This window comes from Boleophthalmus pectinirostris, unplaced genomic scaffold, assembly GCF_026225935.1.
Source record: "Boleophthalmus pectinirostris isolate CB_2022bp ecotype Guang Dong unplaced genomic scaffold, ASM2622593v1 HiC_scaffold_3, whole genome shotgun sequence".
Taxonomy (NCBI): domain Eukaryota; kingdom Metazoa; phylum Chordata; class Actinopteri; order Gobiiformes; family Gobiidae; genus Boleophthalmus; species Boleophthalmus pectinirostris.
This window is the reverse complement of record NW_026571299.1, coordinates 22,551,105-22,573,689: the sequence shown is the minus strand read 5'-3', so window position 1 is coordinate 22,573,689 and position 22,585 is coordinate 22,551,105. Positions and strand designations below refer to the sequence as shown.

Genomic DNA, 22,585 nt, shown 5'->3' with positions numbered 1-22,585 from the left:
CTACATTAACATGAATTCATATTTTGACAACACTGTTAGACAAAAAATAAGCTGTAAGCCTTTGGTTGGTGTATTCCTTCATTCATCCAGTCGTCCAAAGCTGATCATCTGGACGTTTCAGCTCCATCCAGAAGCACTTTTACATTTCATGGTTCTGTCTCGAGACACTACGATTTATCCTACTGTGAGTTTAAGTAGTTCAGGTTCAGCCCCAAACAGAGAAGTTTAGAGTGACCTGACCATGTTTAGAGCTAGAATCCTTATAGGTCGTTATGTCCTATGTCATAATCGGACGACAAGCAATCTGTTTTTTTGGAAATTAACTCTTCAAATATTATTAACTGCTTTCTAATTCTTAATCCTGAGGTATTGGTCAAATGCAAAGGATCAATGGGTCTCAGTCATCAAGGAAACAAGGAATCAAGGAATCAAGGATGCAAAATAGTCCTACTGACACTCGTGCACTCCTCCTCCTCCTGTCTGGAAGCAGCCCCTCCCTGTGTTGGCTTGTCTGTTGGCGTCCCTGTGTTTAGCGTCCCGGTGTGAGCTCGGTCTGTGGGTGCATGCTGGCTCCGCTGGGTTCAGATTTGCGTGTGGTGGTGCGTGTGTCCAGTAGGGGGCGTGTAAGGCGGAGGGGCGGGGTTGGGTTTGATGCCTCGACTCTTCATGTACGAGATGAACTGATCCGGGATCTCGGCCAGAACGTCCTTCGCCAACCGCGCCATACTCAAGACGTGGTTCCCCGTGCGGTCCATGTAGTCTCTGAAAGGGACAAACTGAGGGACAGAGAGAGAGAAGGGGTCAGTCTGGTCTAATGTTTTCTACAATTTTAAACTTGATTTCCATAATAATGAACAGATTTGATACTCAATACTGATTCTGATATCACAATGATTAAAAAAAAAAAAAAATTTACAGAATGGAATGGAATTTTCAACATTAAATGATAGTTCTCGGTTATTTTCGATTCTCATGTGTCTTATATGTGTGTAATCCTCAGTGGTGCAGTAGGTTCATAATGTCCTTGTCTGTATACTCGTCTATGTGCTCTTCTACTTGTTCTTCTTCTAAAACTATACAGGAAAGGTATATTTTTGTTCTGTCGATGTGACTCTTTTAGTATCAATACCTGCTCAAATGAGTATCTACTTTTGATATGGTAAATGGTAAATGGTCACATTTTTCTATAGCACTTTTCCACCTTCAAGGCACTCAAAGCGCTTTACAACAAGGAACCACTCACGATGATACTAGTATCTGACTTTTGATACTTTTGACAACCCTAGTCTGGTCCCCACTCTCTCCATCACATCTCAAGACAGAACAAACATGATTTTCCAATCTGACTTGTTTATTTCAGTGATGCATGGAGCTCATTGGTCACCATCATTTTGATCAAAATAATACAAAATTTTGATACGAACTGACACTGTGTCTCTCTCATTGGCTAATCCACTTGTCAATCACATGCACTTCACTCACACAGATGCACCTGTGACCTGACTCACATCTTTGTCAAGTATTGCAGAAGTGTGTGCTTCCCAAGCAAGGAAATGAGGCTGAGTTCACATCTCCTGGTTTGGTTGGAGGATAGTAGCCAGAATGATTTTAAGGAGTAAATGTGTGTAATCCCTCAGCCGCACAGGTAAAGCCCTCAGCACAAGAACATTGAATTCTGTCAACTGTCAGACCTGCACAATCCTCCTGGATGAGCACAGAAATATATTCACTCTCAAAAACTTTTGCTCAATGGACAGAATTTAATTTACTTTTGCTAAAAAGTTTCTTTTCCTTTGCTCTCTGCACTAAGTCACTCCCCCTTCAGAGTGTTCACAACACAATTAGCATGCAGCATCCCACTAATGAAACTACTGCACATCAGGATTTTCAAGTTATTGTGTAGAATTTTGTATCATGTTTTTATATATTTATGGAGAATTGTTGTGAAGCGAGGGTGATGTGGGGGTGTGGCCTGAGTCTTATACAGAATCTTACTGCTAACTATAAGGAGGGCTTCATTAGGGGCCAGTAGAGATCACTAGATGACTCAAACATGCATGGATGACACATAAATCCTCTTCAGACAAAAAAACTAAAAATCTTTTTTTGCACAATACTCCTCTTTAAGTAGGGACAAGCACAAATAACTTGCATAAATAAAGTGACAAATCACTTGAGTCTTCTGTGAGTTTTTGGTGAAGATGTTTGAGCATCTTTACACATTTTACAAAACCCTTTTTGCTGTCAGCCTGTAAACATCCTCTCCGCTCTCTTGGGAACATCCAGTGCACAGATTAGCAGCAGATTATCATAAAAAAACGAAACAAACACAAGGCTTAAGGCCCCTCTTTGTCCCAACAGTAATCGGATCAAGTTCAGCCAAATCTATCTCCCAAATTTAGTCCCATTTTCTGTCAAAATTTCCACACTAAAAGCCGCCGTGCTCAATTTTGACTGTCTTAAAACGTGAAAACAGAACTAGTTCATTTTAAACAGTTTGCATTGGTCCAAAGTTCTTCTTCACTTACCTTATGCAGTCAGAACATCCTCATTATTCTGCAGAATCAGTGGGCAAAGTGTTAAACTTTGATTTTGTTCATAATGATAGGTGACCAATGAGCTCCCTCGTTTCACGTGCATCTCTGAGCAGGGAGATGCTTCTGGCTCCATTGCATCATCATTTTGTTCTTAAAATGCTGGTATTAACCCGCTCTACATGAACCTGGTGTTTTTATTTCACATTGTGAGCTTCATAGGAATGTAGGTGAATTTAAACCCATAAGAACCAGACCCATTTTTCCTTAAAGGAAAATTATGTGTGATATACCACAGACCAAATGGACACATAGAACACATTTCTGATGTTTTTTCAGGATAACACTTTTCATACCAGAGATGTGGTTTGTTACATTATGTCACATTGGGCGTTAGTGGTAAACTTATTCCTTATTTCAAAATAAGTAAACCTGACAGTTATTACTGCTTGGTAACAGAAAATTACCTTTTTATTTACATTTTCAACAACATATATCAAAGCTGTGACTTTAATAGCAAGGTTTAACATAAAATTCGTCTTCAGTTTTGCTTTGCTTCACAAAATATGCCAAATGTGCAAATATGCATCAAAATAAATAACACTGCCTATTTTGGGAGCATTCGCAACAAGCTACCATAGGTACAGAGAACTGAACAACAGATCTAAAACAGAAACTGTGCAAAAAAAAAAAAAAAAAAAAAAAAAAGCTCAAGAGAAATAGAACCCTTGTATCATCAGTACCATGTGTGAAACATTTTCTCAGTTCTTTTGTCTGTTAAGTATCTCTAGCCTTTTAGTCTAAGCCAGATGCTAAGACCTGTTTTTTTCCTCAGTGAAGCAAAGATGGACATCACCTTTCTCACTGAAAGTGGTGGTTGCATTGATTTTGCAGAGTTTGCAGTGGCCATGCCTGTCACATTTCACAGGCCAGTGTGCAACTTGGTCAGTACGAACATTATCTGGAAGTCCACCACAAACCCTCTTGGGCAGTGGTGGTGGTGGAGATGTGATGGTGTGCCAGAACAAGTAGATGTACCACCTTTGTGAACTCATGTGGTACTTGCACCTTGCAATGTATGCATAAAGGATGTCTACTCCTCACATGAGCATGTTGTAGTCCTTCACAATGTGTGGCCTCCTAACACACTGTGAAGGAGTAAGACACCAATGTATGGTGTTATGAAATTTCTGAAGTACTCCAGAGGACTAAGAATATTGTCTGGATGTGTGACATGTGGTCCTTTGTGCATTCAGGGGTTTCAAAAGGCTTCTTCCTCTAAGAATTTTTTTTTTCCCTTGGACAGTTTCTTGTTTTTTTTTCCTAGGATGGATGTATTTTGGTGCCCTGAATTCACGTTTGGTTGTGGTACATCATCTGATGTACTTGATTCACTACTGTCTGAATCACCACACTCACTTGACTCGTCACCCTCCCTGTCTTGGCTATTGGGCTTATAAAGAGTGTTATCAGGGTTTTCATCTGAGCTATCGTCACATCCCTCAAACTCACTATCATCTCCCACGATGACCTCTAGTGCATTCCTGAAGAATGTTGCACTTGTTCTTTTTGCATACTACAAATTAAATAGAAATAAAAGAATATTTATTATTCATGGGATGGTAAAAATTTGTGAGCACTATGTACAGATTTGCAAAAAAGTGTTTTGTAATCCAAACCAAATACTTATTATATTTATATTTACTTATATTATATTATTATAGTATAGTATAGATAATTTTTTGCTTCTGTTTGTTCAGTACACTTTTAATTGATCAGCAGTACATATTTCAACTTAATATAACTGATACAGCTAAATTAATTGGGTGGATTATTACCGTTTTTGTTATTGTGACAAATAGGTCACATCAATTTTTCATTCTTATTTTAAGGCTAAAAGCCCGATGTGACATATATGTTACAGCAATATTTCCCTACCTGGTTTGATATTACTTTCTTCAATAAATATGGTCAGACCAGGTTGAACGCAATATAGGACATGTTATCAAAGCATGGGAACTGTTGACTGTGTTTGAAATTACCTGTAGTATCAAAAAACAGCTTTTTGAAATGAGCTGCTTCCTTGAAATTTGCATCCAGACTAAACCAGCATTTTGGAGAGCCCACTTCCTGTTAGTGTCACATGACTGTCACATGGTCATCATACCAGGATGTTTAGTATACGTTGCTTAGGGACTTAAAGCTTTATTTCTTACCTTAACTCATTATGAGGAAGAGACTGGGGCATTCAAAGTGTTTGTTACACTGGTGTCACCGTGGGTTCTTATGGGTTAAATATTTAGGTTTATTACTTGACTCAAAACTTAATTTTAAAAGTCACATTAAAAAACTTGGAAATACACTGAAGTTTAACTTGATGAATTTTAAACATATAAGAAATTCTTTAACAGTTGAGGCCTCAAATACATATTTTAATGCCATGATTGTCTCACATCTTTGTTATTGTATTACAAGCTGGTCTCAAGCGTGTGAAACATCTATAGAGCCGATAAAAACATTGTATAAATGAGCACTAAAAGTCCATGATAAAAAGTCTCGCCTGCACCAGCACTGTTCAATACTTGTCAAATATAAATTGCTCAATTTTGATAACTTGCTTAAATTTAATCAAATGTTAACATTATTTAAAATCATTCATAATTCAGTGGCTCCCCCATTGAGAAAGTTTGTGGTGCTCAGTTCAGAGAAAACCTGCTGAGTCACACGGTCCAAAGCCAGAGGAGAGAGTCGTGTTCCAAGATGCAGAACCTCATTTGGTCAATCATCATTTTCATATAGAGCCGTAAGTCTCTGGAACAGCCTCCCGCATGAAATTATATCATGTACTAATTATGAAATGTTTGCACACCTGAACAAACAAAGACTTTAACTAAACAAACCTGTATACATGAATCTGTCCTGTATGAATGCAGCAATATGACCTGTACATAATGTATGGATGTGGTGACTGACACTGAATGGGATTAGTTTTACTTTTAGCTGATTGGAGGAATGATTGCATCACTCTACATTGTATTGTATTTTATTGGCATGTTGGCCATTTATGACATCAACCTGTCTGAAGGGACTGAAGGTGGAATTTAGCAGTTTTGCTCTAACCTGCACAAACATATGACCTCTTCGTGTAGCTCAATGTTTTTATGTGCATTGTCCCTAACAAATAAACAACTACACTCTATGGGTGACGTCACTCTGCCTTAGTTCACCTCTTTGTACAGTCTATGGCAGGGGTGGGCAAACTTTCTGGCTATCGGGCCACATAGGGTCCTAAAGTTTGACTGTAGGGCCGGACAGAAGACAGGACATAACGTGTTAAGAGCTCAGATTCACTACATTCTTATTCACATTTATCTAGGACTTCAAACTCGCGCTACATGTTTCATCACTACTGTGAAAGACTCAGCACACAAAACTGTTGAGACCTGATCCACGGCACACCACAAGTGAATGTCTATTATGTGTTCACCGTTTCCAAGAATGACTGGTAACAGCTCAAAAACAAAGCTCACGCAATACAACCACAGATACACAACTGTGAGTATGATTAAATCTTACTCCAAACATTGTACACACTAATTATTACAATTTGGAGTCCTTAGATTTCTTTCATTGATTTTTACCAACTCAAACTGGAAGCAGTGCAGTCTTATATGTTAAGCACCAACTACTTCACTCATGGTCCGAATAACTCCTGTAAGAACACTTTCCCATAAAGGATTGCGGCCAACATAATACGCCGCAACTCAATGTATATATAGTGCGCCATCTACTGGGAAACGCTGGAAATGCATGACAAATAAAACATCAACAAGGTTTATTATTGTAATTTATTCCAGTTCGGCGGGCCGGATTAAAAGGTTTAAAGGGCCGCATACGGCTCCCGTGCCGTAGTTTGCCCACCCTGGTCTATGGTCAGAACTTGTCAGCCAACTAAACCAGAGGAGTTTGGTGTTGCAGTGCATGTTGAAGTACAGTAGGGGGCAGTCACCTGAACGATGTCTCTCTCTGCGAGTCGCCCCCTGGAGGACACTCTGATGTCGTCTCCATCCAGCTCCACCATTGCTGTGATACACAAAACACAACATCAACACAAATATTCATGTAGTGACCACGAGACAGAGCTCGACACATGAAGGTTACTAAGGCTCCGTTCAGACTGCAGGGCTTAATGCTCAATTCCGATTTTTTTGTGAAATCCGATTATTTTGCACGATTGTTCACATTTCCAATTAAATGTGACTCCAATGTGAACTTTAAACACCCCAAAAGTGTCCTGCATCAGCATTTGAGGACACGATGACGTCACACACAGCGAGCATGCTCAGTGTTTATGGAAGTCACCTAAACATGGAGCACCTGGAGATTTTAAAGCTGCTGTTGTACCAGAGCCAGAACATGTACAGATGATTTGTTTTAAGGAAGAGATTGAGAAGGAGAAGGACGAGGTTTTTGGCCATGCCTTTTTGTGGGGCAGTGGCAGCAACGTCCGCAGAAAGGAACGTGTGGGTGCAGAGTCGCAGACAAGAGTGGTTGGATTGCTATGTGCTTTGCTGCTTCACTCACACGGTGTTCAGACAAAATTTTCGTCTGACGAGAAGAATGTTTGTGTACATTTGTGATGTGTAGGTGGGATGAATGTGACCTGGCCTTTCAGACTGAAGTCGCATGTCAAAAATCAGATATGTATTGGTTTTAGGAGCACATATCCAAGTGGCCTGGGTCACATTTGAAAAAATCTAAATCTGTGTCGTTGAGACTGTCATTAAAAGATCAGATACATGAGCTTAGGGGCCAAAAATGTAGACAAAATTACTTGGATTTGAAGCCTTGAAGGATACATATTATTGATCTATAATGAAAGTTTTTGAGTTTTGAGCCATGTTATACTGTATCCCCTTCTCAAAAATGTGCCTGGAGTTGTATTTTGCTTCATTCACGTTTGTTTCATTAATCCAAAGTCATCTTCTATGAGTCTCAAAAATGCTCTTTTCTGATTTTTTGCCTGGATTGTTGCGCTGCAGGTAAAACTACAGACTTCTACACAGTTTGAAGCCCATAAGCCATCATTGGACTAAAGCAGTCAAGCTATGTTCACTAGAAACACATGTCTCTGTCAGTGTAGCAGTCACAGAAAATAAGTTTTTTGTTTGTTTGTTTTTTTCACATTGTTCATTCCTGTTACTGACAGCAGAGGGAGCAATGCCCAAACATCTTTAATTAGAAAGTGTATCCAATTGTAGACATTATTTTAACTCGGAAAGTGTGAAATACTGATCCCAAGGTGACCAAAAGCACGTTTAAAAGGAATTAAAGCTACAAGAAGTGTTCTTTAAGAAGGAAGACGGGAGGCTTTTCTGCCACTTAAATCTACGTCCGCTCGTTAATCGAAAACGACGCTCCAGGCATATCTTTCACGCTTGAGGCTCAAAAATTTAATAAACAGAGCAAATAAGCATGCATGTATGTAATGTATGTATGTATGTATGTATGTATGTATGTATGTATGCATATAGAGGACTAGATCAGCTCTGCAGGCCCATGACACATTGATTCAACTGTAGAAAGAACACTGGCTCAAAGGGACAGGGATTCTAGACTTTAACATGACCAGTTTTGTCCTGTTGTAGACTTAGTTTGGTCCTGTTCTAGCCTTGTTCTAGTCCTGTTCTAGACCTGGTTTAGTTCTGCTTTAATCACTTTTTTTTTCTAGTTTTGATGTATGTGTAGAAGGGAATGAACCTCCAGCGCAGATTTAAAGAGGGGGTATTACACTTCTATGGGGTATTAACTGTTAACACATATTTAGATCACCATGTTATTGTTTTGAACACACGCTATTCACTGAAAACAACATATTAAAATGTACACTCTGAGTTAGAGCTTTGATTCTATCTTCTACCATGTTATTACAAACATAGTTTCAGGCATAAAGGGCAGGGTGTCAGGATAACTACTGTTTTTAATTTCATGTTGATAGGACCAATAATGCCAGAGAAATTCACATTTAAAAGTTGGAATGAGTTTGTTCAATCTATTAAACCTAATGTTCACTTACCATAAGAGATACAAACACAATGTCCATACAGTAAATTTCACTCATAAACGGTGAGAAAACTGTTGCTTACTTTCCTAAACTTGGATTATAAAGATGAGAAGCACCAGACTGCATCACTGGATCAGAAAGAGGGGGGCGTTCAGACGACACCGCACACAGAGGCAGAGGCAGAGTGACGCTGGACATTTAGTCAAATTGTGCAGATTTGTGAAAATGTGAAGAGACAAAGGGACACATGATTGGCTGTGACCTGGTGATTAAAATGTACATGCCTTATCATCGAGATCGACCAAAGTAGACCTATCGATCTTTTGATTTTTGCCACAGCCCGACTCTGAGCTAAAGCGTGGAAACCCGACTGAAGTCCGATGGGATAATTATTTAGAACTTCTCTTCGAGCTCAGGTCAGATTCAGAGACATGAGCACATCAGCTGTTTCCTGTCTACAGTAAAACCTAGGGCTGTAACCGCAAAAATGAATCACTGCAATACTAAGAGAACCACTGCGGTGCATGTTGGTCCACCAGGATCACCGCATGTGACCAACGTGACCCGACCCAGAGTCCTGCACGGGTCCATTTTTAGAGACGCGCCCCCGCCAGGACCTGTTAACATTCCACCCGTTACCGCCTGTGCCCGTGATAACCCAGGACTAACCCAGGACTAACCCAGGACTAACCCAGAACTAACCCAGGACTAACCCAGAACTAAGACAAGACTAACCCAGGACTAACCCAGGACTAACCCAGAACTAAGACAGGACTAACCCAGAACTAACCCAGGACTAACGTGTGCCTGTGTAGACCGTCGGGTGACCACGGGCGAAAGGACCGCCGCAGAGCTCTGCGCCACATGGAGGTAAGTGCAGACATTGCCTGATCATGCTTTGCGGACACCTGCTCCACGGGCTTGGTTCGCTCTGTCTTAAGTCTGCGGGCACCTGACCTGGTGCAGGACTCTGACCTGAGCTGCCACAGTGAGAGCTGGAGAGATGCAGCAGCACTTGTTCCAAAGCCAAATGTTACTTCTCCCACTACACACACCAAGGTACATGTGCATCTGCAACAAGCGCATCATCTGAGAGTTTTCAGAGCCGCTGGAAATATTATAACTCCGGGGGATGGGGAGTGCGATATCATCGCGTACTGCCGTGTTGAGCTGCTATATCGCACCACAGGAGAAATTGCCTAACTGCGACAGCCCTAGTAAAATCACTCACTTTGAGACTCTTAAGTGTTCAAAGATCAGACTCTGCACTTCTACTTTAGACACAAGTCAAAACTGTGTTATTATTATTGGTGAAATGTGGTGCAAAACTTCAGATACAGGATTATTAAAAGATTAAAAAAAACATGAAAGATTGGAGATAAAGTCCACAGGAAGTAGAGTCACCATGTCTAATCTGCAGACACACGTGAGCTACTTTCACCTTTTTACTTTTAAAGAACGTCTCAAACTGGATTCACAGTGCTGTTTTGTGGACTGGAGTCATTATTTGAGGAGGACAATTTCTATGAATAATGTGAATGAGATGCTCCACTTTAAATTTACCACTTTACAAGAGGTGAGGAATAAAGTCTAATCATTATTTTTGCTGTATCCCGAGTTTGTATTTTGCATCTCTGTGTCTTTTAGAGGAACAAATATATCCTCCGTGTGTCATTAAAAGGCCTATGAAAATAGTTTAGACTCAGGTCGGATTTGATCACCGCTCTACCAGACTAGGGCCGGGCTCGGACAAAAGAATTCTGCATGATCCACACTGTACTCTGAGTATCCCCTCCCTTTGCTCTCTGTGCTAAGGCACGCCCCCTTCAGAGTGCTATTGCAGCACGATCAGCGTGCATCGACTACTGAAAATACTGCACATCACGTCAGGTTTGTGAAGTAATAGTACGTAGTGTATTGTTTTGTATCATTGTGTTCTATATTTATGGAAAACTGTGTCAAAGAGAGATCTCTAGATTACTCAAACATGCATGGATGGATGACATCTAAAACCTCTCTGGGCATGTTTTTGATGAGTGCACAACATTGAAACATGGTGGAAAGCTCCAAAAAGTCGATCTAATGGTGTAATATCTTCTCTTTAATGTTGAATGGTAAACTTCCTCAAATAGCTACCACAGAGAAACACTCTACCTGCTCAAGGAATCTAACTCACCACCTTCTTGCGTGCCCCTCTGAAGCTTTAATAACACTCTGTTGGCTTCTATAAATATGAGCGGATGCCCCGTCTCCTGTAATAGCCTCATATAGCTCAGAGCTGCAGTCGGTGTGTAATTTGAAATCAGTTGCGCTGAGAAGAAGCACAAACCGCTCATTAACCTCTCGCTCCCTGTATAGATCCACCCCCACGTCTAATCATGCTAACTGCTCTAACTGTGCTAATCGTGCTAACTCCAGTCTACGGGGATGTCTAAGGTTAGAGTTGCGGGAACAATAACACAATGTGAGCAAGGAGGGGGAAGTGAAAGGTGCTGTATCTGATTTTTACACTCTACAAAACTACAAAAAACAGAACTAGATGATTTGAAAGAGTTTGCAGTGGTCTAAAGTTTATCTAATTATTCACCACTATGACCAGTTAAAGCAAACAACTAGCATACTAACAGCGCACTTCCTGATTATCAGCCAATAAAGCACTTTCTAATTAGATGCAGACGGTGCACAGTGGACTTACTTTGATCTCAAGAGCTGTTTATGCAATATATCTGTACTGGGCCAACCAGGTCTAGAATGAGTCTAGACCATGGATAAGGTGGTTCTACATAATGATTAACCCAAAGGAGAACAAATACTCTAACTGCAGATGGGCCTACCAAAGGAACAGGTCCCACAGTCTGAGAAACATCTAAACATCTGCTTGTAGGCCATTTCAGTCTTGAAGCTCAAACTTCATCTGGTACAGTTTATGGACTTTAAAAACACAAAGGAGCATAGGTTGCATTCATACTTCCTTTTTTAGACTTGGTTTAATTTTTCTCTAAGCCTTGTTTTGTCCTTGTTTAGTCTAGGTTTAGTTCTGGGTTTAGTTCTGATGTAGACTTGGTTTGATCCATTTCTGGTTCTGGTTTGGTCTTGGTTTAGTCTAGGTTTAGTTTTAGGTTTATTTCTCATCTAGACTTAGTTTGGTCTTGATTACTGGATTAGTCCTGGTTTAGTCTAGGTTTAGTTTTAGGTTTATTTCTCATCTAGACTTAGTTTGGTCTTGATTACTGGATTAGTCCTGGTTTAGTCTAGGTTTAGCTCTAGGTTTAGTTCTGATGTAGACTTGGTTTGGTCTTGTTTCCTGGATCAGTCCTGGTTTAGTTTAGGTTTAATTCCAGGTTTAGTCCCAGTTTGGATGTTGTGTGTAAGTGAGACCACAGGCCAGTGCAGTTCAACATGAGGAGTTGCAATTCTTCTTTAATTGATGCATGTTCTGCTGGTGCTCTGGTTTTGTGTTCTCTTTTCCAGCAAAATCAAATTTATGGTCATCTTTGGAGCGCAGATGCTAGAGAATACATCAAACTTAAAACTCTACAAACTTCAGGAGACAACTTTACCGTCAAACTCGGCCTGTCCCACTCCCACAATGATGATGGACATGGGCAGTTTGGCAGCCTGCAACACACACAAGAACACGAATATCACTAAAACACACAGTGTTTAAAACATTAAAACATTTAAGACAGGTTTGTTTTATTTGAGTAAATCACAAAGTTACCGTTACTCTGCATAATTCAGAGTTTTTTACATGTGAGTGCCTTTTGGCAGACCGGAAGTTACAGCAAATAAGTAGAACTAATCATATATAAAACCAGAAAGTCAGACTTCATATTAGTCAGATAAAAAAATTGGGTCAGAATGATTGAAATAAAATAAGTTAAACAGTTAAAGGGGGACTATGTCACTTTTCTGGTGAGGGGTCTTCTTGTTTCCATGAATTTATTACTCTTTTGGCTCAAATTTTCCACAGAATGGCATTAAACATTCATCTCCATGGAGACAGGCAGATGATGCTGTTCATCCAAGTTACAGGAAAACCCTGCTCACAATACAAATATATGTTTTCAAGACATTTTCTCTTTGCCGTAAAACACCTGTAAAGGAATAAAGATGGATAGTTTTAATGTCATACTGGCCACGTTTACATTATGTTTTTTTTTTTTTTTTTTTTAATTCCATATTAATTGTTCTGGCTTAAGTAGACAAACTGAGTCAACGGCTGCTCTACCTCAGCCCACTCCCACATCCTGCTCACAAATCCAAAGAGATGTGGATGAAAGTCCGAAGCCAGGACTGGTGGAGCTGGATCATCCAGATCGTGTCAGAAGGGCGACACAGCGAGCATGAACTGAATGATCAGAATTATTTTTAAGAAGAATAAATGAGAAACATGATCCAGGAAGAAATTAATTCAACTTTAAAATCAGATTAAACCTCCCACTTACTTCAGAATGAAATTTTATTCTGAGTAATAATTTTCATTAAGAGTGAAGTGTTTACATGGTCTTTTATAAAGCATAATTATTTTTTTTATTCAAAATTAAAGCTCTCATGTAAACGCGGCAGTTGTGGAACATTCCAACCAAAGTGATAAAATGTCATCTCCATGGAGACAGATGAGCAGCAGACCCCCATTGGAAAAAAACATACAAGAATGACTAACACAGATTTGCATGTGAAAGTAGCATTCAAGTTGAATGAATCATAATACCAACACTATTTATTGATAGTTCAGCTGATGTCATCAACATTCCCTGGGGTTGTGATGCTAACTGTAGACACTGCTCTGTCTGAAGCTCTGTTACTCAGGTTCAACTTTAATCTGAGCTTTTTCAACACAATCTGAACAGAAAGAACTGATTTAGCTGGAACGGCAGCAGGTGATTTGTGCTAAACAAGTTAAGTTAAACAAGTCCCTCTCAGATAACAACATTTACAGTCAACATTTCATTGAGTCACTCTCACTTTTAAGTTGAAAATCAAACTCCTAAACAGAACCATGAGCAGCTCAGGCTCATCACAGCCTCCTGAACATGTGCTCTTTAAATCCATTTTGTATTTTGGATGATCTTGTGAGCTGGTGGGATTGATCTGTGCTTCGCTGCTTCACTCACATGGAGTTCAGACACAATTTTTATCTGACAAGAAGAATGTTTGTGTACATTTGTGACGTGGAGGTGGATGAATGTGCCTTGGCCGTTCAGACTGAAGTCACGTGGCAAAAGATCAGATATGTATTGGTTTTAGGAGCACATATCCAAGTGTCCTGGGTCACATTTGACAAAAATCAGATCTGTGTCATTGAGACTGTCATTAAAAGATCAGATACAGGAGCATAGTGGCCAGAAAATTGGATTTGGGTCACTTCAGGCTGCAGTGTGAACGTAGCCTAAATTACTTGGATTTGAAGCCTTGAAGGATACATATTATTGATCTATAATGAACGTTTTTGAGTTTTGAGCCATGTTATACTGTTATCTCCTCCTCAAAAACTTGCCTGGAGTTGTAATTTGCTTCATTCGCATTTGTTTCATTAATCCAAAGTAGGGGTGGACGATATATCGATATTTTAAATTTATCGAGAGGGGGTTATTTTTTCTTGAACATATATCAAGATATAGCAAAATATATCGAGATATATTTTTTGATCCATATCGCCCAGCCCTAATCCAAAGTCATCTTCTATGAGCCTCAAAAATGCTCTGTTCAGATTTTTTGAACACTCATACTGATCACAGCGTCCTGAACATCCATCCATTTTCTTCTGCTTATAAGGGGCTGGGTCACAGGGGCAGCAGTCTAACTAGGGACTCCCAGACTTCCTTCACCCAGACACTTCCTCTAGTTCCTAAGGGGGCATCCCGAGGCGTTCTCAGGCCAGCCCAGAGACATAGTGCCTCCAGCATGTCCTGGGTTTTTCCTGGGGCCTCCTCCTGGTGGGACATGCCCGAGCCATCTCAACTGGCTCCTCTCGACATGGAGGAGCAGCAGCTCTACTCCGAGCTCCTCCTGTGTGACTGAGCTCCTCACCCTATCTCTAAGGAAGCACCCAGCCACCCAACAGAGGAAACTCATTTTGAGCGCTTGTATCCGCAATCTCATCCTTTCGGTCATTACCCAGAGCTCATGACCATAGGTGAGAGTAGGAATCGAGAGCTTTGCCTTTTGGCTCAGCTCCCTCTTCACAGTGACTGCATCACTGCCAACGCTGCACTGATCCACCTGTCAATCTCACGCTCCATCTTCCCCTCGAGAACAAGACCCCGAGATACTTGAACTCCTCCACTTGAGGCAGGGACTCTCCACCCACCCAGAGAGGACAAACTCCTTTTTCCGTTCTAGAACCATGGCCTCGGAATTGGAAGAGCTGATCCTCATCCCAGCCGCTTCACTCTCAGGTCAAACTGCCCCAGTGCACATTGCACATCCTGGTTTGATGAAGCCAACAGGACAACATCATCTGCAAACAGCAGAAATGATCCTGTGGTCCCCAAACCGGACCCTCAGGCCCCTGACTGCGCCTAGAAATTCTGTCCATAAACACAATGAACAGAACAGGTGACAAAGGGCAGCCTCCTGAACATGTGCTCTTTAAATCCATTTTGTATGTCAGACAATCTTAAAACTTTTTTGCCAGTTTGTTAATGTGTGTATTGTGTCACCATGGTAACTGCAGAACATTCCTCCCTTAGAGATACATGCAGAACACCCCCAGCGTTCAGTCACTGTAAAGTATCCATAAAAAGGTCAGGCTGAAACGACTGAAGACTGGAAAGAGCGAGAGAGGAGGTTCTGAAGAATCAAAACACAGATCACCTCCTCAAACATCCAACCATCTCTCCAGGAATCAAACCCGCAACCTCCTGACTGAGAGGAGGAGACAGGCCAACCACTCTGCCACAGTCACACCCTCCACCCCAGTGCATTGTGGGTAAACTCAGTGTGGTTATCAGGAGCAGACTGCAGTCAGGCTCTCCACCCACACTACCCTCTCATCTCTCTCTCCTTCTCTCTCTCTCCACTCCTCCTTTCTTCAATGTCTCTCTCTTCCCTCTATCTCCTTCTCCCCCTCTTTTTCCACTCATCTTTCTCTGCTCCCTCATTCTATCCCTCTCTTTTTTCTCTCTCCCCTCTCTCTTTTATCTCTTCTTCCTTTTCATCCCCCTCTTCACTTTTCACTCCCCCTTCTTCTCTCCGTCTTCCTCCCCTTTATTGTCTTTTTCCTTTTTAGTTTTGTCTCTCACTTTCTTGCTTTCTCTCTCGCTCTTCATTTTCTTCTTCATCTCTAAATTTTCACTCTTCTCTTTCTCTCTGTCAATCTTATTTTCTCTCTCTCCCCATCTTCTCCTTCCTCTACCCTCTCTACCCCCGTCTCTCCATCCATCTATTTATCTACCTCGCTCTCCTCTCTCACTTTCTTTCTCTTGTCATTTCATTTCTTCTTACGCTCTCTTACTTTCCTCTTTCATCATTCTCCATCCTCTGTTTTTTCCTGTTTGTTTTCTCCTTTTCTCTCTCTCTCCATCCTTTCTCACTTTCTTTCCATTGTCTTTCTTTTTTGTCTAACTCTGTCTCAGTTTCTCAGGTTTTTTTCTTCTTTCTCATCGCCCTATCCTCTATCACCCTCTTTTTTTTACATTCTCTCTCCTCTTCTATGCCCTGTCTCTCTCTTTCTTTCGTGTCTTCCTTCTCGTTGCTCTATTTCTGTCCTCCTTTTATTTCTCTCTTTGTGTCAGTGGAGCTTGAACACTGCACGGGCCCAGAAAAAACAGATCAAACCCAGATTCATTCACTTTTAGTTTCACTTTCCCCTGGTCCGAACTTCTACACAGCGCTCCCTTATATAACACACACACGCACACACAGAGAGAGAGAGAGAGAACAGTGAACGCTCAGGGTGGGTCTCCTCTGCAGATAAAAGACCAAATATGAAGAAGAGGTGGGGGCTTCTAAGGAGGATGAGGGAGAAGAGGAGGAAGAGGAGGAGATGTGCAGTGTAACAGGCTGAGCAGAGTCTGAACAGAGGGAGCATTTAAAGTTAAAGAAACTACGACTTCATTAATATTGAAGTTTGCTGGTTCCAAAGTTCTTCACAAGTCCAAATTAGAGAGAGTATGTATTATTGATGCAATGATATTCATTATAATATCGAATTGTTCAATACCGGTGTCACGATTTGATACACATGTTCAGTCGGTGTCTCTTCATGTGAGCTGTGTTGTTATTTATTTTGGTCTGAAAGAAAAAGAGTTCTGTTGGCGTCCTCCTCAGATGTAACAGAAAACAGCTCCGCAGGGACTTACAGCTGATATATTCCAACAGACGAGAGTTTGATCTTTCACTCACTTTTTATTTTAGGTTGATAAACCCAGAAATGACAAAGCTATTAACCCTCTCCAGGCAGATGTTGCAGATTTGCAACAGCTAAATGCCAATTACCTACTTACTCCACATCCATATTTTATGAGCGTTTTTTACTCAGGAGCCTTTTTTCCCATCCATGCTGATAAACGTGGATGATGCAGACTGTGCAACAGTGGCTACACACAAACAGACTGCCAGAAGTGCAAAGTACTTTTGTGCTTTACAAAGGAGAAAAATTGTTTCTTGGAGCACCACACGAAAAAGTGATGTTGTTCTGCTGCCAGTGTAAAGCTCTGTTACACTGTGCTTTTTTTGTTTTCATTGTTATGAAAAGTTGTGAACACATAAAGTTAGCGTTCATATCATTTTCAGTCTTCAGTGTTAATTTACCACACCGGACCAATGCTGCAATTATGCAACATCCCAGAACGCACTGGATGTGAAGGTCTCTCTCAAAAAAAAGTCAGGATTGTATATTACTACCCCATATGATCATTTTCCCCAAATATCAGATTTTTCCTGTTACTAAAATTTAATTTGAGCCTGAAAGGGCTAACTTTTAAATACTTTAGAATCACTTTTGGCTTCATATCGGCTTTAATCAAACACACTCATATACACACGTGTGACGCCACTCACCATATCCACCATCTTTTTCCCACACTCTATCTCAGTTTTATTCAGAAAATGTTCTGTTGAGACATTTCCATGTAATATAACAGAGTTTGAGTGTCCAGAAAGAGGATGGGAGAGCGCAGTGTGTCACAGACTGTAGGGAGCAGTGTAGGAGGAGCTACGTACTTACTTACTCTGCTGGAGACGAGGCAGAGAAAGCTCCGTTCTTATTTTCACTGAATACAGATTCGGAGCTGTAAATGACTGAACCAAATGAACTAAACACTTCACATAAAAACTCCAGCTGTACACGAGTTCTACTGTAATGTGTTGTGTGTAATGTTTTGTGTATCATGATTTGTACTGAATCATGGGAAAACTGTATCATTGTATCTTTAGAATGTATAAACAGTAACACTTTAGATTAGGGAGCACATATTAACAGCTAGTTGATAGTAAAATGTATAATAACATCTTTACAATAACATCTACAACAAGTACCTTCATCACATTTTTGTCTAGGGCCGTTTTTTGCGAGTACTAACCCAGTAACTATTTTCTTCCCCATTAAAGTAGTGCAGATTTTACTAGATTTTAATCATCTTGCTCCACCTCCTTTAAAGGAGTTTGTGAAAAGAAATTCAAATTGCACAAGAGCAGTTCTAGAGGCGACTGCTCTGTGCTGTTTAGGAAAAGTGCTTTTGGACAAACTCTCTTTTGCTTATCGAGCAGATCAAACATGGAACACAGTGCTGCTCATGTACGAGAACTTTCAACACTGCAGCATTTTCTAAAACTTTAAAACATGATGTTCAATAGTCAAATATGTCTCCATGTTTAACCAATTTACATTTTCTTTTATTTTGAGGGGTTGTTGGTTGAACTCTTAAACTCTTGATTTTCAACTTCAAATGAACTGTTTGAAACTAATTGTGTGTATAGTGAGTGTGTTGTACGTACAGTGAGTGTGTTGTACGTATAGTGAGTGTGTTGTACGTACAGTGAGTGTGTTGTACGTACAGTGAGTGTGTTGTACGTACAGTGAGTGTGTTGTACGTGAGTGTGTTGTACGTACAGTGAGTGTGTTGTACGTACAGTGAGTGTGTTGTACGTACAGTGAGTGTGTTGTATGTATAGTGAGTGTGCTGGTGTTGTGTACTTTTGTGTGATTGTTGCTGTTCTTTCCTTTGTCCTGTAGATGATTTTACATCAACCTGCTGAGGGACTGAAGATGGAAATGAGCCATGTTGGCTATAATCTTTACATATTTACATTTTTAATTAATTTCATTAATATGTGTTTTCCCTTTACAAATAAATAAAATAAGAAGAAAAAAAATAAGAAATAAGATGTTCTTGTGCATACACTGAAATCTTTAAAGCATTAATAAGCGTTTGATTAATACCAACTAATAGCTAAGTAACAGCCAATTAGCAAACCAATTACCACTTAGTTAGGTCTTAATATCTGCTCCCTAAACTAAAGTATTACAGTATAAACATGAAGTCAAAAACATGTTCTTGCCAAAACTTCTTGTCAAAACCTGATCTCATCTCTCGTCTCTGGAGCTAAGCAGGGCTGGGTCCACCGGGAATTCCAGGTGCCACAGTGGGCACCATGGCAAAAACTGTTGTTGTGTCCTTAGGCAAGACACTTCACCCACACTGCCTAATAAGAATGTAATGTGTGTGAGTGTTGGTGGTCGGAGGGTTCGATGGTGCAGATTGTCAGTCTCTCTTGTGTCAGTATCACCAACAGTATGATGAATGAAAAATGCACAAACAGGTAAAGTGAAATTATTAAAAATGTCTTGCCCAAAGACACAAAAAACAGCAGAGATAGGAAGCTGCTGGTGTCCATGTGACTAAGGTTGCTCAGGAAAAATGGTGCAGTTCATTGAGAAAAAGAAAAAATATCAGGCACTTAGGTTACGTTCAGACTGCAGCCTGAAGTGACCCAAATCCGATTTTTTGGCCCCTATGTTCCTGTATCTGATCTTTTAATGACAGTCTGAACCACACAGATCTGATTTTTTTCAAATTCGACCCAGGACACTTGGAGATGTGCTCCTAAAACCGATACATATCTGATCTTTTGACATGCAACTTCAGTCTGAACGGCCAAGTCACATTCATCCCACCTACACGTTATCAACAAGCCACAAATGTACACAAACGTTCTTCTCGTCATACGAAAATTGTTAATGAACTCTGTGTCACTGAAGAGAAGCACATCTCTATCCCACCACTCTTGGCTACGTCTCCACATCCACACATTCCTTTCAACGGACTGTCCCACAAAACACCACGGCCAAAAACCTCGTCCTTCTCCTTCTCAATCTCCTCCTTAAAACATGTAAGTTGTTCATGTTCTGGCTCTGGTACGAGAGGAACTTTAAAATCTCCAGGTGCTCAATGCTTGTGTCCATGTTTGGACAACTTCTGTAAACACAGAGCACGCTCGCTGCGGTTGACGTCGTCGTGTCTCCAGTGCACATGTGGGACACTTTTGGACTGTTTAATGTTCACACTGGAGATCACATACAAGTCACATTTAATTGGAAACGTGAACGACCTCGCAAAAACATCGGATTTCACAAAAAAAAAATCCGAACTGATTATTAAGCCCTGCAGTCTGAACGTATCCTTAGTTACAAAATATTGAAAAGCCTTTATTGCCCACTCACAACAAAAGGCTTTTCAGTATTTTGGAACTAAGTGAGTGCCTGATATTTTTCTTTTTTCTTACACAACAGTAATGTCGAAATTGGGAATAGAACCAGCAAACTTAAGGTATATGGGGAGTGGCTAAACTGTATCTTCTAATCCACTAAACTGTGTGGGAGCTGTGATTGTGGAGGTGAATTTTACATCTTGTTTCTGAGCATGAATATGTCTGATATCTGATCATGTAGAAAAGTTTACCCAATATTTGTAAAGAGAAATGCTGCATCTGCATCACACACACACACACACACATCTACATACCCCCCCCCCCAAACACACACACACACACACATACATACACATGTCAACAGTACTGGCCCATAATCGTGTGCATATGCAAAAACAGCTCCTTCCACAACACACTGAAGACCTGCTGAAAAACATGTGCGCTTTTCCTTTGTGCGTTCCACCCAGAGACAGAGACAGAGGAGAGACCTGGACTCCGTTTCCCAGAAGGCCGAGCAGCAGGCAAGATCTTAAAAGGAAGGTGTGGCTGTTCTGTGCATTTCACTAACAGTCGCAAATTCCCTTTAAACCCAGTCTGCTGAGTTCAGAGTGCAGCCGGAGGAGGGAGGAAGAAAATACAAGAAAATACATTCTGACAAAACAAAATATGACACGACATTCACCAGGGACACAACTAGATCTGCGCTTTATTTACACCAAAAACATTCTTTTAAAATTCAAATCACGTACATATTTGAGAAACAGGAGGCAGAACTCTGACCCAAAGGACTGGAAAAGTTGCAGAAAGAGAATAAAAATTGTAAAAATGTTAGTATTTTTACAATAACTTTTGCACCATAATTCTGACTGTGTTGTTTATGAATGTGAGAGGCAATACACAGCAAAATATATCTGCTGTAAGCTGCAGTAGCACATTTTTACTGTTTTAATAATGTGAAAATGGAACGAGTTCATTTCAAACTTTTTGCAGAGGTCCAAAGTTCTTCCTCACTTCCCTTATGTATTCAGAGCATCCTCATTACTCACCACGATGACTTCAGAAACACTTTTCACATCTCTCGCAAAGCAGAGCGGAGTTTTACCGCAATGATAAAGCCAATAACAACTAGCATGCTAACAGTGCAAGTCCTGATTCTTTATAATACATGCATCAATAATCTCGGACTTCCAGTCACTGTGCAATTCATACTGGGAAGGATTTTCTGAAAAAGTGAGCATCAAACCTCCATGTTTGTTTTCCCAGTGGGATGTGTCTATTGACAAAGTCAGTCTTTTCAAGTCTTTTGAACCATATCACTATTGTTTCTGGTTTTGGTATTGTTATATTTTAATTTTGGGATTCGGACATCATAATTGTGTGGTTCTTGGATGTCCTAACAGTGGAAAAAGGCTCAAGAAATGGGCTTTAGAAGTTTGTGAATTCTATAAATGCAAAAGGGAATCAGATGTGTGTGACTCAAACCTCTGTTCAAACTGTTTCTCTTCCCAACGGAATTGAAAAATAGTGAAAGGTGAAGGCGATGGACAGGACTGATCCACGGGAAGGACCAAAAAGGAAACATTTGACTGCCTAAATCATCCCAAGTTTTCCAACAACCACACATGTCTGAATCCCAAAACTAAAATATGACAATATCAGAACCAGAAACAAAAGTGATATGGTTCAAAAGAATAGAAAAGATCTTTGTCAAAAGACACATCCCACTGGGAAAACAAACATGGCAGTTTGATGCTCACTTTTTCAGAAAATCCTTCCCAGTATGAATTGCACAGTGACCGGAAGTCTGAGATTCTTCATGCGTCTAGTAGATGCAGACAGCACACACTGGACTTTATTTGACCACAAGTGCTGCTTGTACAATACAGTACATTTGTCTGGATTTTTTTTTTAATTAAGGTTTCTATTAAAACTCCCCCTTTTACCCCCAATGAAGTGTTATACATCCTTTTTTTCACTACAATCTGTTATTTCACAGTCTGCTGCAGTAGTTGTGTCATATGGATGTAATAAAAGCTACAGGACCAGAAATACAAATGAAAATATAATTCACTCTTTCATACAAAACACACAGCAAACATGTAAAAACAACTTTTGGACATAAAAAATGCTTGATTTAGGGTCTTAGCTACACAAAAGGAAAACAAAAAAAAAAAAAAATCAAGGCTGTAAGTAAACTCAAAATATCCTTTTTGCCTCAAAACTCAGAAAAAAGTGCAATGGCCCCATGACTTTCCTGGTGCTGTCTGATGGAAACAGCTGGTGTCAGGACACAGAGACACATCACTTCCTGCATTTCCATAGGGTTTATTAC

General features: G+C 40.3%; 1 protein-coding gene across 4 annotated transcripts in view; it reads right to left on the bottom strand.

Annotated features, from left to right (window-relative positions):
- Positions 1-581: 581 nt before the first annotated feature.
- The window catches only part of cpne5b (copine Vb), a 336,051-nt gene continuing 314,047 nt past the window's right edge, over positions 582-22,585 (bottom strand). For all 4 annotated transcript variants that reach the window (XM_055160489.1, XM_055160490.1, XM_055160492.1 and 1 more), the window contains 3 exons: positions 12,159-12,216; positions 6,544-6,617; positions 582-776 (listed from right to left, as the gene is read on the bottom strand). In XM_055160489.1, the coding sequence (XP_055016464.1) occupies positions 582-776; positions 6,544-6,617; positions 12,159-12,216 (327 nt within the window). The remainder of the gene's footprint in view (positions 777-6,543; positions 6,618-12,158; positions 12,217-22,585) is intronic.